Raw genomic sequence first — 17368 nt, 5'->3', positions numbered from 1 at the left:
GCATCGAGAGGGAAAGTAAAGAGGGATAGCAACAAACAAGGCCAGATAATCAGAACAGAAGGGAGGTTAAAACTAAGGATTGGGGAAATAGATTGACGAAATTCCGTGGACTGAAGCCACAACCACGAAAGATCCGCACATCTGATTTGCGAATAGCAAATCTGGTGAATGATCTCTGAATGCTGAATACAAAGAACTAAACAATACTCAAACACTGCGTCACTGACGATCGAACAGAACATAGTTTTTAAACAACGAGGATCTATTTCTAATTAGTAACGAAACACATATAATGAAGCACTATTATTGAAATTGCCATTTTAGTAGCTTTTGACAAAAACAACGTCCATGACGATACTGGAAGCAGGATGCCAGCCAATTGGAGAAAACCAAAAGCTCCTGTCGGTATGCACTCAGGAAGATGAGTGGGAAGTCAAAGACGGAGAGGCGAAGGCGATGAGCGGTGTGGAAGGAAAAGAGCTAAATTGTAGCAAAGAAACGTCCGACAAGAGAAGACGTTGTTTTTTTTAATGTCGCTCAAAATGAGAACATTTCTTTCTAACAAATTGTGATAGTTATTCAAAAGCATAAATTCCTTTTCGACTATTAATACCCTGTTGCTTTTGTAATAGTGGCGTTTTCTGCTATAATTAGTTAACATATTTACATATTTACATATTTAACATAGCCATATTTTCCTCCATCTATCAGCAGTGGCGGATCAAGCTTGTCGGAGGCCCTAAGCGGAATGGTAATTGGGGCCCTGAAAGTATGGTCGCACTGTTATCGACAGCTGAATTTTGAAAAAAGTGACCGGGGAGTTAAGTGTTTTCAAAAGTGCTGGCCGGGGGAAGACTCATTTTTGGAGGCCCCTACCGGACTTGCTCGAGGCCTCTACAACTAGGGGGGGGTTGTCAGGGAAATAGCCTTAGCCAAAACGCACTCGCATATGGTTTTGAAGGAAAAACAACCCATTGATATTTCTGGGCCCTTGATTCTTCATATCATCATTGGAAAACTGACTTTTGCTCGGGCTCCGTTACGTGTGTTCTGTCGTCTTTCGGGGCCTCTCCAAGAAAATATTAGGTACAATCGCTGCTTCGAGGCCCCCTATCAGCTCGAGGCCCCCCGCAGCCGCTTACTTTGCGTAACGCTTGATCCGCCCCTGTCTATCAGTGAACTAAAATGTTAGATGTTTAATAAATATTGTTATTTTTCGCTATACTACTCCATTTTCAATATGCGCTAGACTACCATATTAAACTAAATTGGCGAATTTAAACCATTCATCATTATTAATTGGTATTAACGAGATTTACCTGAAAGTACGGACTTGGACATCGACTTAAACCCTCACAAGAAAAAGGAATTGTTTACTGAATGACGAATTGATGTCCAGCAACAAGACCAAGGAAGTCTTCGATAAGGTGTTCTTTCATGGTTTGACTAAGAAAATGTAAAATAAATGCTAGGCCAAATTACCTATAGTAACAACCGAAAATTCTTCATGAATGTAAAAGACATAACCTTCAGAATAAAACAAACGGAATTTTAATCGATAAATTAAACTGGAACTGGAATTAACGGAGAAGCAACATTTTGAATATTTCATGTTACGTTTGTCAGTGCTTCGCGGATGTCATCGACATTATCGGACGTATCTCTCCAGTGGTTTTCAAACCACACACCAGAAAATTACGCGTGGCTACAATAATTGAATCCAGAACGAATTGGACGAAGACGAAAACTGCGAGGGAATCATACAAAGTATTTATTTTTCAGAGCCTCGAACCTTGTCAGGAATTGTCAGGATTTGTCAGAATATCAGTGACGATGTTGAGATATTGTTTCTGATATCTTGGTGTTAACCTTAGCAATGAAATCGGAAAGTGCATTGTTATCTGGAATCATACATTCTATGGAATTAACAAACTCGCACGTCTAGAAGACTCCGTCCAGATACAAAGTGTCACAAATATTTCAGTCTGTTACGTCAAACAGTCTTCCAAGAGTTATTAAAGATGTTCAACTGTTGGATTCGGATAAAGAAGAAGGTACAACTTCTTATGCTTATCGTTAAGTTGTCATTACAAAGAAGTGTTTTCTTAATATTCGTAATAGAAAATCACTTCAATATTCTATTTTGCGTTATTCATTCTTTATTCTAATATTTAAAAAAAACACTAGGTAAATATTGTTCTATTTCAATGGCAATAGGATGGGTTTACTCTTATTCTTGTTTTTTTATTACTTCTATGTGTGATGTACCTTTTCCCTACTGATGAATGTTTTAATAGAATTTGTAATTATTATAACCATTAAAACTGTTAATGGAAAACAATTTTCTGTGGAAACTATTCAAACTAAACTTGGACGCATTTATTACATTTATATATACTTTTTTATAATCTTAAATGCCTACAGCGCGCCACATAATTAGTTCAAGCGATATATTATTTTCATATGCGGCATAGATACACCACAACACAAGCACAAAAACATGGCATCACTCCATTCGAAGTGCTTCTACATACGTAGATGGATTGATTGTGGGAAAATACCTATCTGTACCTATAAAAAAAAACACCCCCATTATCCATAGCGTAACATACAAAACATGCGCCATAATGTGACAATTCACTAACCATGCAGCCCTAGTGTCGTGGTTAGAAAAACAACGGTGATAATTGAAAATATAACCGCAAAAAACACACTTTCTACGCGCACAAAAACCATTGCACATTGAAAAAACAAGCCCAAACAACAACAAAAAAACAACATAATTATGTTTCCCACTTTACCGGAAAATCAATCAAAGTAGTCCGAAGCTTAACAGAGTGAAAAATGTAAAGCTCATTGAAGAAGAAGAAATAAAAAACAACGAATCAAACACCAAACCGGAAAACGAAACGACCACAGTGAGTGAATCGTCATCAGCAGAGGAGAGAAGCAAACAGAAAAAAACACCATTCCACTGCAATCGACCAGCCAACCATTTGCATGGTAAAAGCTAATAAAAATGATTTAATGGTTCTAATTTTGTGGGAAAGCTTTTACTTGCCTCTTCATCACCATTTTGCTGGCTGTTTCACTGTGCCCCAGTTGTGGCCGATCAAATAAAGTTCCAACTAATAGACGCTGGGCTTTGATGGATACCTTCCACCGTTATCAACGTGCCTTGCGTGAGCCAAAAAGGACCAAAACCGCGTGAAAAGCAAATGATAGAGAAAGTGTTCGAAAGACACACACACACACTCCGGTCCGTAGCCAAGGCTTCATTTCGGGAAATGAAATGAAATGGGAAAAGGATTTTATGTTTGCAGCAATCATTATCCCTTGGCGTGGTAACTTCAGGATTGCATTTAGCACCTTTGTCTATGTGTGTTTTTATTATTATTATTTTCAAAGAAATTGTTTTTTCTCCCACCATCTTGTCTCTCTTCTTCATTATCCCTTCAAATGAATTACGACATCGTAATAAAACCATTTTGTGCCCAACCTTACGCAAAACAAAACATCTACACAAGCGTCAGGTCAAATAAAAACAAACACCATGTTACAACTGTCAAACCAGCGGCCACAGAACGGGGGCCACTCACAAGGATCGATCGAACAAATTGTGCGGCATGAGACGTGGAACATAATTTGTGGGCTGTTTTATGCGTGTCACCCTGCCAGCCAGCCAGCCAGCCAGCCACTGTTTTGTCTGTTGTGCACCAATGGTAACGATAAACGACCCCCGAAGTGAACACAGCATCGCAGGAGTGTCCCCGCAGGACATTTAGGAGATTGATTAGCCTTTGCCCGTCTTCCTAACGACCGCTTACCGTCGGTATGGCTACGAGTTGCACAAGTTGCCATACGTTGTTGAGGGTGGTCGGTAGCTTCACACAAATAAACGCACACATTGATATATGCGAACAGTTTGCCCTAGTCGTCACATATGGTAGACGTCCCGGTGCGTCCATCGACTCTGCGTGTGATTTTTATCACGTTTTTTTTTGTTGTTGTAGGCGCACCCAATGTAGTCAGAGCCAATGTACTGGGACGGGCATCAAAGAGCATAGTAGACCACACCGATAACAAGGTCATAAATTTCTTAATTTTCATTTATCAAAATAAATTCTAGCCAGGTGGTAACCAGCTGGTGATAGTAAATGAAGCAATGAAGAGGACGAAAGGTAGACCACCTGAGGGAAGCGTGTCGTTTAACTTATGTCTTCTTTGGCACATGTCTTTACTCGTATGAGATTCATCTTTTTCCGGTATATTCGGAATCGAGAGTATATTGAACATTTATAGTGTCAACGCTCATAATTACTTTAATCAATAATTATAGGAGAACTCCAAACCCATGCATTTGAAAAATATAACTTTAGTTTTTTGAGTTGTTATTTGCAATTTATTTATTTATTTATTATTTGCAACAATAAATAGTTCAATGGTTATGAACTGTAAAGAGATACTTCCACTCTATAAACTGGTTGATGTGAAAAATTGAAATGAATATTAAAATAGAATTGAAATGATTTTTAATTGACAAAATCCATATCGAATATGAAAAAACTACATATGTATTTCACAATTAATTAACAATAAGCTTTATCAATACGGCCAGGCCGTTATATCTGAATAAAAAAAAACACAATAAGCTTTGTTCATTTGTTTCGACAATACTTACTCTTAATATAAAAAATACACGCTGATATTTATAATTAAATTAAAAATATCTTTTTCCAAATTGCTCGCGTTTGCGATCTTGCAACACGCAGCAATGATAAACCCGAGAAACCAAATTAATTTCCCTTCGAAAGAAAACGATCCTGGTCACGGCACCAAAACTTCGCGATCGATCCCTAAGTTGTGTTTTATTTTTTCTTTCCTAACGGTGAACAGTAATCTCCAAAGCCGTTTCTGGCTTGACCGTTCGGCGTACGTGTTTTATTCTGAGTGCCGTAAATTTTACAATGGTTGCTTTTACATAGTCCTAACGGTCCTTACACTAACACAACAACGCTCTGTGACGCTAACGCTACCCCCGGTAAAAACGGTAACAAAATAATTCAACAAGGATGGATCTTCTGACTGTCAAAAATGTAACGCATGCGAGACGTAAGCAGCTCGTGATCTTAATCTAAGTTCGACTTTTGTTCTAACAAAAACTCAGAACATTTTGAAGAAATTAAACTTACAAACCAATTCTTTTTAATGAAACATTTACAAAGCAAACAACACAACATGGTCAAAGTTGTAAATAAAAGCACACACCATACTCGCCAAACAACTCATCTAAAGTTCCACAAAGTGCGCACAAATCAATCATCGAAATGGTCCAACCATCGTAGGTCATCAACTGTAAACCATGCCTGAATCGTAAAGCATCATACAAATGTAGCCCGCCCGAACCCAAACGAGCATGCAAATATTTTCCCATCCTTCTACCAACGATACCTCACAATTTCAAAACCAAACCCATTTTTCAAGAGCACCCTTGAACAGGCGTCGTTTTTTTTAAAGGCAAAATCAGACTTTCAAATGTCCTTCGAAACGGAGAGTGAAAAGCGTACACGGTGCGTTCATACCTGTGATTTGTGATGGACCGTGGTATAATACATACGACACTCTAGCGACGAGTGTTTGACAGATTGATGCACACTTGTTTTGGATGTCATACCAACCTATCTTGGTTGGCCAGTTACACTGCTTGCTTATTGAAATTTATTTATGCCACGCTGTGTAAATGCGCGCTGCTCACCAGGATCACAATTAAGAACCCGTTGCGATCGTAAAGCACACGTGCATGGACCGTCGTACACGCGACCACCTTCGATACTTTAACTCGTTCCTCCCAATCGACGGTGCCGTGGTGAAGACGGGCCCATCCTCACACCGTGTCCCACTGCCGGCGGCAAAAATCCCATTCGGAAAAGTAATAAAGAACAATTGCGTCACATTCGGTTGATTTATAGATTCGATTCGTCCCGGTAGAGGTTTGCTACCGGGTTGACAGTGCAATGTTTCTTCTTACGGGTAAAGGATAACGCCGAAAGAAAGCGCAACCCGTAACGGTGTGTAACGATGTAGCCGGATACACTAACAGCATAACCATAAAGCATAGTTCAGATCGAATTCGAGAATTTACGTGCCACGCTGGAAGAATGGATGACTCGTTACTCTTTTCCACCTTATTGAAGGGCCACCAAGCGAAGGACGGAACAGGATGGAAAGGTACGGATTGGGTGATTGGAAATGTCCTGTAGGGATTGTTCTTGCGCATTGCGCTTTCCAATAAACCGTCAATGTAAGCGACGGTTATGTGGTTTCTTTGATGAATGGTTGTACGGTGGCTCTGTTTAAAGGCTTTATTTCACCGATTTCGCTTATGTCCCCGGTACAGTTACTACGGGCACGATGAAATGAAATGTTGTTATATTTCAATCACAGACAACCTTCTTAACAAAACTGCTACATCAAAAAGATTGATTTAAAGCTTTTTTCAACTTTTGGGCCCAAATCTACAAAATTAATTTGAAAACTCTTGCCTTTCCTAAAAAAAATGGATTCAATTACATTCAGTCCATTAGTGACGAGCAGTGTGTGAGATAGAATGTATGTACGACTTAAAAAAAATCAACCACACAACATGTATGTTTCTATGATATTGCCTTTTATGTGTATCCATATACGTACAGGTGGTTCCCGAGATACGCTGTATCAGTATACGGAAATGTTTAGATACTTTTGAAATTTGAAAGCAAGCTAATACAGAAAAAAACTCGGTTTGAAAATGCTATTCAACGATAATAGGGATCCAAGGAAAATGTTTGAATTTTAGTTTCAAATGAAATTTATTTTAGTTACAAAATGTCACCTGAAAGTATGTTCACGCTTTCGCATTAAAAGTGTATCACTGTGGCTTCGTGTGTACATACATATGTTTCTCTCACATTGATGGAATTGATACTCCTCCACTAGCTACAGGGTTATTTAGAAAATGTATAAAACTAAAAAAAATCTCGTTATAAAATATCCTCTTTTATACCGATATGTTACCGTTCTCGCATTTATAGCTATCTCGAAACTTCTTTTTTTATGACGAACGGTGAAACCATATTGTTACACCGAGGTTATAACTAACACCACAGTACCGATCATCCATTCGGTACGGCACAGATCTGTAGATTGGCCACCAGGTAAAACTGGAAATGGATGAATTTCTAGTTTCTCGTTGCTTTATTTCATTCCATTCAGCGAGCGAATCAGTTACACGTATCGGAAATCTGTAATTTATTTATAATGTACACCATGCGAGGAACTCGTTCGGGGATTTATGTCACCCTTTGGACTCGTGGCAAAACAAGACAAAAGCATAAAATACAACAATGCAGCATATTGTAACACACTGGTGAATTAATGAGTGTAATGCTATTTCGTTCCATTCGACATCATATTTCATCTCCAATCATTTAGTTTAGCGGAAATCGCTTTGATATGAAGTAAATCTTACACGTTATTAAGCAAAGTGGGAGAAAAATATAAATATCAACATTTTTAACATCGAATTTAGTAAACAAAACTATTTGTTCAGCATTTTTAAATTTTTCTATAAAATGTGATTTTTATACATTTTTATCGCTTTGATTCATTGGAAAAAGTTTAAGGACAATGTAAGATGTCTCATTTTCTTTTAAACAAATATATCAATCTTCAAGTAGCAAACAGTTAGAGACTCTTTGTACCTTTTTTTAAACAACGTTGAATTTCTTTGTATCACATCAAATTAACAAACACTTCCATACGTTTCTAATGACCTTCCTGTCGTACCGTTTCAGATAAACCAATCTGTCGCCCGGATCAGAAGAAAATCTACGGCGTTGCCCGGAACGAAGCGGCCGAGATCCTGTGCCAGGTCGATGCTTATCCACCGCCGGAATCGTTCAAGTGGTCGTTCAACAACACCGCCGAAACGATCGATATGCCGCAGAGTGGATACCGCGTACATGCCGAGCAAGCTTCATCACTGACCTACACCCCAGTAAAGGTATCGAAAAACGGTGAAAAGGGCCCTTAACGAAACCGCACACACATCTAGCCACACTTACACGAACACAGTCCCAGCTGAGAGATTCATTGCCAACCTTGATACTAGTGGGGTTTTCCTTTTCAAACACACCAAAACCTTGGCCCATGCACGAACGGGGTGTGGAACCAACCTTCTCCCCAAAAAAAAAACGCCCCTCACACACGCACCACCAAAAACACACGCTGGCAAATGTGGTTGTTTGAATGGGGTGTGTAAAGCTGCTTGAAGGCACATTTTCAAATCAACTCACACGCATACACACATTGCCACAAACAGCACGTGCCAAACAGTGCTGAAGCGTACCGTCCCGAAAGGCTGGTTGCTGGAAACGAAATTGTTGATGTGCATAAATAATCAACCGAAGCCGAAACCCGAAAGGAGGATGTTTGTCGTTTTCCATCTGGCCACATCTCACTTCTGGCGTCGAGTGTCAGCAAAGCATCTAGCCCCATTTTGGAAGTATACGTTTCGTACCTGTGTATTTTCAACATTGGCCCCTTCAATTGCTATCTGTTTGTGGGTTTTTTGGCAGATTGCTTGTAGTTGTAGATCGGCAAAACAACATGCCTCTCACCAATTGTGTCCAACGCGGTAGCACATGTGCAAACTGCTGTCCGTATTTAATTAAATATTTAAATCACCTGACCTATGCAGGGGTGAAAAAAAATATATATACAGTACTGGACAAAATAAATCATACGCGCAAAGTAAAAATGCTTTTTGGTGAGTATTTTCTTTATTTTTCATATAACTACCATGGTTTATTCGGAAGAATCATAGTTTTTTCACTAAAGTTTTATGTATTGCATAGAAAAATATTGAAAATAGCATTATATACACACACGAGGTTATTATAGCAAACACTTGGTTTTTAAGCATGGACAAAATAAATCATACACTTTAAAAAAATATTTTTTCCTACTGTAATAATTAACTAATCTTCTGGCAGCACTGTTAAACTAGCCAGAGACAGTTGACATTTGATAGTTCTTTTACTGGAAAGCTAGTGGATCAAAATATTGCGTCACTTGAAAAGTATAAAATGTCAGGAAAACAAATTTCATTCGATGTGAGAAATCTGGTTATAAGCGATCGCAAAAAAGGAATTTCTTTCCGGAAAATTGCTGAAAAATATTCGATTTCTATTGGAGCTGTGCAGCATATCTGGAAAAAACACGAAACCTTAGGAATTGTGCGCAACTTATCTGGACAAGGACGACATCGCGTAACGACCCATCGTGATGATGCGAGAATAATTCGGTTGGCCAAGCAAAACCCTAAATTTTCTTCAAGGGAAATTAAGGAAACGATGAAACTGGATGTCGATCGCCGTACCATACGCCGGCGACTTAACGAGAGTGGTTTAAAAAGTTGTTTGGCATCGAAGCGCCCTTTCATAAGTAAGCAAAACAAACGGAAGAGATTAGAATTTGCCAAAAAGTACTCCGGGATGTCCATAGACTTTTGGAAAAGTGTTTTGTGGAGCGATGAGAGCAAATATGAGCTGTTTGGACAAAAACGTCGATCCAGGGTATGGCGCAGATCCGGTGACGCACTTAAGGAACCATACATTCAGAAGACGGTAAAGCATGGAGGGGGGAACATTATGGTTTGGGGATCGTTTGCGTGGTCTGGAGTTGGAAGTTTGGTACATATCAAGGGAATAATGACCGCAGATGTGTATATTAACTTGTTGAACGAAAATTTGGAGGTTTCATTATTGAAAACTGGCCTAGAATCGTATTACATTTTTCAACAAGACAACGACCCCAAACATACGGCCAAAAAAACAATTGCATTCTTCAAATCCAACCGAATTAAGGTGCTGGAATGGCCGCCCCAATCTCCCGACTTGAATCCAATAGAGAATTTGTGGTGTTATTTGGATGATAAAGTCGACAAAACGTCGGTGTCGAACAAAGACGACTATTTTAATGCTTTGAAAACAGCGTGGGAGAAAATCGATCCGGAATATCTTCAGAATCTTGTTGAAAGTATGCCTCGTCGATTGGAAGCGGTGCTGAAGGCAAAGGGTGGTCATACCAAATATTAAGAATTCTAAAATATAAGGAGATATTAGACACAAGCACAACTTGTGAATAAGAAACCTGATGTATGATTTATTTTGTCCATTCCGATTCTCATCCATTTTTGAAAAATAGTATATATTACGAAAGCCATGCACAATCCTAAGAACTCTACTTCTACAACATTGTTGCCTAATAATAGGGCAAAAACTTTCCTAAAGATAACATTGTTGTAACTATTACATTGAAGGAAATATTTAGATTATTGAAAGAATAGTAAAAGCGTATGAATTATTTTGTCCAGTACTGTATGACAGTAGTACGTGGAATGACCTTTCCCTGCGATTTCGAACAAAAATGAAACGCTTCAAAACCGAATGTCACATTAAAACATTTCCCCAGACGAAAATGACCGTAGTTTTTGGTGTTGCAAACCGAGCCATTGGGCCAGCGTTTAGTTTTTGGGTCAATAGCATAAAGCAGCACGGGAAGTAAAAGCGAAGGTAAGCCTCCAACTCCATAAAGTCTACACAACTACACCGACCAAGCTGACGGCATAAAGGTGGTAGTGTAGATGTAGAACAGATCTACACCCAGCGCGCGAATTTTATGCCATCCGGAAGCAAAGCAAATAAAAAAGCGACGCGTACACACCAAGGCTGGCGGTCCCGTATTTTGACTGGCGGCGGCGCAGGAGCAAAAAAGCTCCCAAGAGGTTCGAGAAAAACTATGAACTAGCCGGTAAAGGTGTTTCACCCGTTTCGTGTGCCCCTTTATGGACGAGCCTTCCTTTTACACAAACCTTCCTTTATTTATTTGCAAGCGGCTCTTTTTTATGCTCTCATCAACTACCGGCCTTCGAAGTTGCGAGGTGCAAAACAGCGCTGGCCTGAGTTGTATCGCGTGCTCTTGCTTTTCCCACACGAAAGCTCATAGTACCAGGCAGAGGGAAGCGAAAGGGGGGGTAGCGAAAAGCTGGGAGAAAATATACTTTATTTTTCATCACTTTTAAAAGCATTTTACCATTAAAGGCAAATTTGTTCGCATGTTACCATGGCGAAGCGTCCGGCTGTTTTCAAGCCCGTAACGCTCCGTTGAAAATGGGTATTTGTCGATGTACGAGTTAATTTTTTCTCTTCTTCCTCCCCACCGGACGAAGGGAAAAGGAATGGAAAGGGATGGTACGGTACGGTAAGTCCGTGTTTTCGATCGACGAAAGTGCTGTACGGGAAAAGCCTTACCGCCTCACTTACTGGCGGATATAATTTTTCATAAACACTAGCCATTATTAACATACTATTAGCATAATCCATACGATCACACCATGTATGTACCGCCACTAGGTTAAACATGTAGGAGAGATAGAGGTAAAGAGAAAGAAAGTGTGTGAGAGAGAGAGAGAGTGGAAAATTTGTGGAAAATGAAAACGCTCCTTTCAGGTAAACCTGTGAGCAGCAGAACGATAGTCACGCCCGGATACACACGAATGCACTTCGATAGCAAAGGACATGCGGCGGCCCCTTTGCTGTGGTCAGACCTTTCGCCGGACCATCCTTCCGTACAAAAAGCGAAATTGTGGGAAAGTGTATCATTACGCTCACTTACCGTAGGTCTCCGGTATGCCAAATGCCGAAACGCATGGAAACGAAAAAGTGACGGCATGACGTATTGATGGCCCAATTTCACAGCCGGCCAACATAGCAACTGTGATGCCGATAGTATTGATGAGCCGGTAGACGGTAAGGGAGAAACATGGGGAAAAGCTTTATATGAAATATGAAAAAGATTAAATTATTGCCATTTTGGGATGCGGAATGGGTAGCCTTCATGCAGATTGCATACGTTGCGGACGCAAACGCTAGTTACGCGCAGATGAAGCCGTTGGCAACTTTTTCGCGCGATGGCTACTTTGTGTGGCCAATTTTCAGCGTAATAAGTTTGAAAGTGTTTCTCGGAAAATTGGGTGGGAAAAAAACATTGCTGCACCGTCGCCGTCATCATCATTATCATCATCAGCTACAGGAAATGCTACACCCGAGGCTATGTAATTTAAAACATATTAAGTGTGCTCTGGTGGGTTTGTACATGCAATTCTTTGAATTGCTCGATAAGCAGCAAGTGCAACGCGAACAAAAAAAATCACAACAAAAAACTTATTTTAAGGCTTTTGGTTCATTTACAAAAGGGATACTTTGTTTCAATGATAGTGGCGCCCCCAGGGAACTAAAGAAATGAAAACTTTTGACAGTAGTAAACACTTAAATTAGTTCAGTTTCCGTTAGTATAAGGAGACTTAGCAGGAGATTCAGCATCGAAGTGGATGCGCTAATTGTTAACCGGCGATCATTTGGAAAATCAAGGCTAATATTAACATCTCAGTGAATTATGGTGAACCGCTCTACTGTATGACGAATCCGACTACGAGAAGTATTTAAGTATTTAAGAAAACGCAAACAACAAACATAGGCCAGAAACCGGACTGGAAAGCTGTACGATCAGGTGCTGACCAAAATACATAGTAGCCTTTTGATGAACTACATGAAAACTGATTTTAAGCAGATTGTGAGGGTAATGTTCTACAAAGGCAAGCAAGTTCCATAAGAGATTCCAATTTGTGTTGAAAAAAATATCATGGTTTAACAAGGAATCGATTGATGAGGGTAAAAGGAAAAAAAATGTGACTAATAAGAACTCATGAACAAACAAATTTATCCATCTATAAAGTCTCATGATGGATCAGTCATGTCATGCTGAAATGGTGTAAGGATATTTTAGTAAAATTCATATCGAAACACATGAAAAAACCAAATTGATCCGAGTTCTTCCAACAGAACTAATAATAATAGAATAATAATAATAGAATAGAATTCCAATAGAATAGAATTAAATAGAACTTGAAGAAAAACCGAGCGAGAACTAAAGACATTCAACAAATGTAGAATTTTTTAAATTAACTGACCAAAATTCGATAACCAGTTTAATTCTTATAATGTGTATCAATTAGAAAAATGATAAAAAAGGTACACGCGTTACAAAATGCCCCATTTTCAAGTGAATCAAGCTTTAAAAGATTTCTCATTCTAATCTAATAGTGTTTTTTAATAAGTATAATATGATTTTAAAACATTAGCCATGATTTATTACTCATACTGATCCATTAGTTCATCATGATCATTCTTCCAAGCGACACACAGAAATTCAAATACTGTGTATCAGAAAATTGACTAAAATTGTTCTTTTTTATAACTATGATCTACATATTTATACGTGGGCATACTCATAGTGTGCAAATTTTTTTCCAGTGCCCTTCACAACCCCCCGGTACTGCGATAAAATCTTTCAAAAACGAAAGCTAAATAACGCATTGCCAACACGCCCAAACACGCAAATTGAACGATTTGACGAATGGACCCAACAAGGTCAGCTTTCTCCTCACGTACTTCTGTTTCGTTATCGATATTAATTGCTCTTTCTCAAATTTGTCCGATGGCAGCAGGTTGCCCCCGGCACGCAACAAGCTCGTAAGCGTGTTGTAAGCACAGCCCCACACAGCCAACAAACTCAAGTACCTTTACACGATCAATCATAATTTGGCCACCATTATTCTGGCTTTCGTCTTTTCCGGCTTCCATTCAGTGGTGCCATGGATCGAGCAGTGATTGAAGACCTCGGCCTGTGCAGATATTTTGCTTCCAGTCCATTTGCTGTTTGCATGCTATTTCGGACCGACAAAGGTTGAAGGTTGATCTGTCATTTGTATCTCGCGCTAGCAGCTTACATCGATCCGCCAGCTGCACCTTACGGGAAACATCTCGTGAAGCATTAGCAGCAGAAACGGTTCGATATTTCTCCCGACAAATGTAAATGCTTTAATTGCATTTTTTCTTTGTTTTATACACGCTTTGAACGTTAAACTTAAGCAATATAAAGTGTTGTTTGCATGTCAGATTAAGCATAGCTCGTACAAACAGCTCCACCGTCAGCCGGCACATTCCCAGCGAAACAATGTCCTGTCAGAATTCCCGTCAGCGTCAGTGAGCCACTCTTGCCGCCAACCTTTTGACCATTTAGCAAAACAAATCGACCCACCCGCACTGACGAGCGCCAGACGACGTACGGCTGACGTTTTGGGTGTTCCAAGTCTTGCTGGCAGTACAGGGCGAGAGCGAGAGCATGACTCTTGGCTTCGTAGCAAGCAAAGCTGACTTGCCGACAGAATATGAGTTTATAATTTCCACCGGAACGTTGATTAATTATTGTTTGTGAAAATATACCCACCAACGCACCAAATCCAGCGTCAGAAAAAAATATTAATCAACCGAGACATTCGACAGCACTTCTACTACCGTGCGGAATGAGTGTCCATGTTTGCTCTATCGTTTCCCTTCAAACACACAATGAAAGCAAACGCTGTAATTGAAAAATAATTTTCATTTGCTTTGCAAAACCTGTCTTTTGCCTCATTTTTTTTCTTCTTCCTTCAATCGACATTTATTTTGCTGCCCACCGAGAAAGTATCGCCTTCGCCGTAGTTTTTCGTACTGCGCAACATAATTCAATGACCCCATGAAACCTGCCCGCAATCCAGTACTGATGCGAGTGTGGTTTTGGGTTTGTTTGATTTACGCTACAGCCTACCCTACCAGACGCCACACACACACACTCTCTCAAGTGGCTCCGGTCAAGCGTCGGAAATGTACGTGCGGTGTGAAAGGGGAAAAATTTGTGCTGAATTCAATTATCGTGCTCATAAATCACGTGTACAACTTCGGCACTGTTGGCCCACCTCCACAAGGCATAAACCCTCTTTTTGAGTGGGTTGATGAAGGGAGTCGAGAACCGGGAATTGGAAAATTAAAACGAGATCAAGCACGAAACTCATGCACGATGCGGCATGCCGGTGGAGGCGCCTGGTGGCGCATTATATGAAACTGGCTGCGGTGGCTTTCCAGCGATTAATAGTCCGTTCGATTCGGCGCTATACCTTCACACTGCTCACAAACACTTAATGCAATTAAGCCCGTTATTTATTATCATCCTGATCGAAACGCATCCATCCCCGGGAATGGGCTTGATTTTGTTTGTTTGTTTGTTTGTTTGCAGCTTGTCAGGGCAGGACTTACACGATCGAGTGGTACCGCTTGCAAATGCGGTTATTTTGAATTATTAAAATTAAATCTATTATGTGGTTCGTGTCGAAATTGGATTATGTTACAACATAATTCAGTTGCATTTTATCCCATGTGAGGTTTTTTTAACGGAGGTAATCAGCGACTGTACAGGAAAGCTGCCAAATAAACGATTGCGTACGGATAAGTTTTTCTTATGAAATTGTTGTGGGTAATTTCACGCATACCTGCTCAATTAACAATAAATGTTTTAAAACATTTTTTTCAATCATCATCAATCGATCGAATTCATACGTAAAAACTCTCTAAATTGAAAGTGGTGAAAATATTAATTACTCTGTGGTTTGGAATATAACCACACGATTATATGTTCTATTATACAGAAACAAAACTGACTTTGGTTATTGTTTCCATCAATAAAATTTCAGCACAAAAGGGTTTATTAAATCAATTAGCGATGTGATCGCGTTTGAATTCTTGTTTTTTTATGCTTTTCGTTTTTCCGGAATATTTCGGTTTCATTAAAATGATTTATTATTTCTTTTCGATGGTTTTTAACACGCTATAAACTGTTCAAGATTAGCAGGGCTTTTCAATAAATTTTTAAATTTTAACACCATTTTATTTTCTGCAGGCAATTTGTAAAATAATTTTTAAACAGTTATAAATTTCCAATAGACGAACGTTGGGCATAAAATTACACTAAAACTAATAAATTAAAATGGAATTATGTATTGCTTGCTTTATGTTCCATAAGGCATAATAGATCATTTTATTTGGTTCTACGCTCTTAAATAAATGTTAAACATAGCATATGTTTTCGAAATGTTCGAGATTAAACTGCTCATAACCCAAAGTATCAACTGATATTGGGTTCAATTCACACATCAAAGTAAAGCTTAACTCTCACCACTTTCAATAAAGTATAAATTTGTTTAAAAAAACGCATTCAAGGACATTCAACATAAGTTTTGAAAATATGATAAAAAAAATGATAGGATCCCTTGAAAAATACCATTGAAAACCCAAACTCAATAAGTTTAGAAACGAGTTGAAAACCAATTAAAAAAACAACCTAACGTTTGAATCGAATTGGAGTGATCTGGAATAAACGAATTCCTTCAAAAAAGATACTTGTGTTCAATAAATATGTTCATTTAGATATATTGAATAAAAAACTGAACAACCCGATAAAATATTCATCAACCGAATGCAATAAATTTCTTTACCAGAAAAGCGTATAAAATGCGAATAATTACATCTCGGACACAAATTTCTCCAACATCCCACCACTACAAGTTAAGCACCACTTATTAAAAATATTTAAAAAAAAACATAACACTCCTCGAAAATAAACCAACGCTACGGTTTCCCCCCAGTAAACCAAACGAAACAAATAGAATTACCCACGTAATCCTTCCTGCCCTCTGTGTGCAGCTGAGTAAACTACGTTTTTTCTTCCTTCCCGAAGCATTGTAAACATTTCAGTGTATTTTATCTCTGACCTTACACTGCCTGCAAGCTATACCATCTGCCACAATGCAACTGTACATGGTCGTTGCATACTTCCTACGCACCAAAATGCACCAACACGCACCGAGGAGCCCGGTTGCGTAACGGGACGCTGAATAAACTTTTAAGCACACCCCCAAAGCGCTACATTAACTGTTGTGTTGTGCTTTGCATTGTTTGATCAGCTTGTTGCACAAAAGGGGCGCCCAAGTTCCGTATGATGTTTGTTGTGCTTTCCTACCTGTTATGTGGGGCGGTATGTGCGCAAGAACCATCACAAACCTGCCCCACCAATCCGGGGTGCTCCGGATCAGTGAACTAGCTCAGCAAATCGTCGACCCAATTCTTGCTGCACAAAACACAAATATTTTGTCTGGTCAACTCACAACGAAAGCACACGTCGGACCGTTGACTCGCAAACTCGCCGCTTTCGGCATTAACCGTAAATGCAGGTCAACCTTTAGCAAACAAAGGCAAACACATTCCGGAACACATTCCACACGTTCCCCGGGTTGGGAGCGGGTAAGATCAAACCTTAGCGCTTGGTTACATCGATTGAGATAGGACAAACTTTTCATATGCGTGCACCACACTGCTTACACTAGCGCCACTCCGTG

General features: G+C 39.4%; 1 protein-coding gene across 6 annotated transcripts in view; it reads left to right on the top strand.

Annotated features, from left to right (window-relative positions):
• Positions 1-17368, top strand: part of LOC125765409 (hemicentin-1) — a 211656-nt gene that overhangs the window by 144966 nt on the left and 49322 nt on the right. For all 6 annotated transcript variants that reach the window (XM_049430479.1, XM_049430483.1, XM_049430481.1 and 3 more), the window contains one exon: positions 7833-8041. In XM_049430479.1, coding sequence (XP_049286436.1) covers positions 7833-8041 — 209 coding nt within the window. The remainder of the gene's footprint in view (positions 1-7832; positions 8042-17368) is intronic.

Source organism: Anopheles funestus, chromosome 2RL, assembly GCF_943734845.2.
Source record: "Anopheles funestus chromosome 2RL, idAnoFuneDA-416_04, whole genome shotgun sequence".
NCBI classification, from domain to species: domain Eukaryota; kingdom Metazoa; phylum Arthropoda; class Insecta; order Diptera; family Culicidae; genus Anopheles; species Anopheles funestus.
This window is presented reverse-complemented; position numbering and strand designations above follow the sequence as displayed.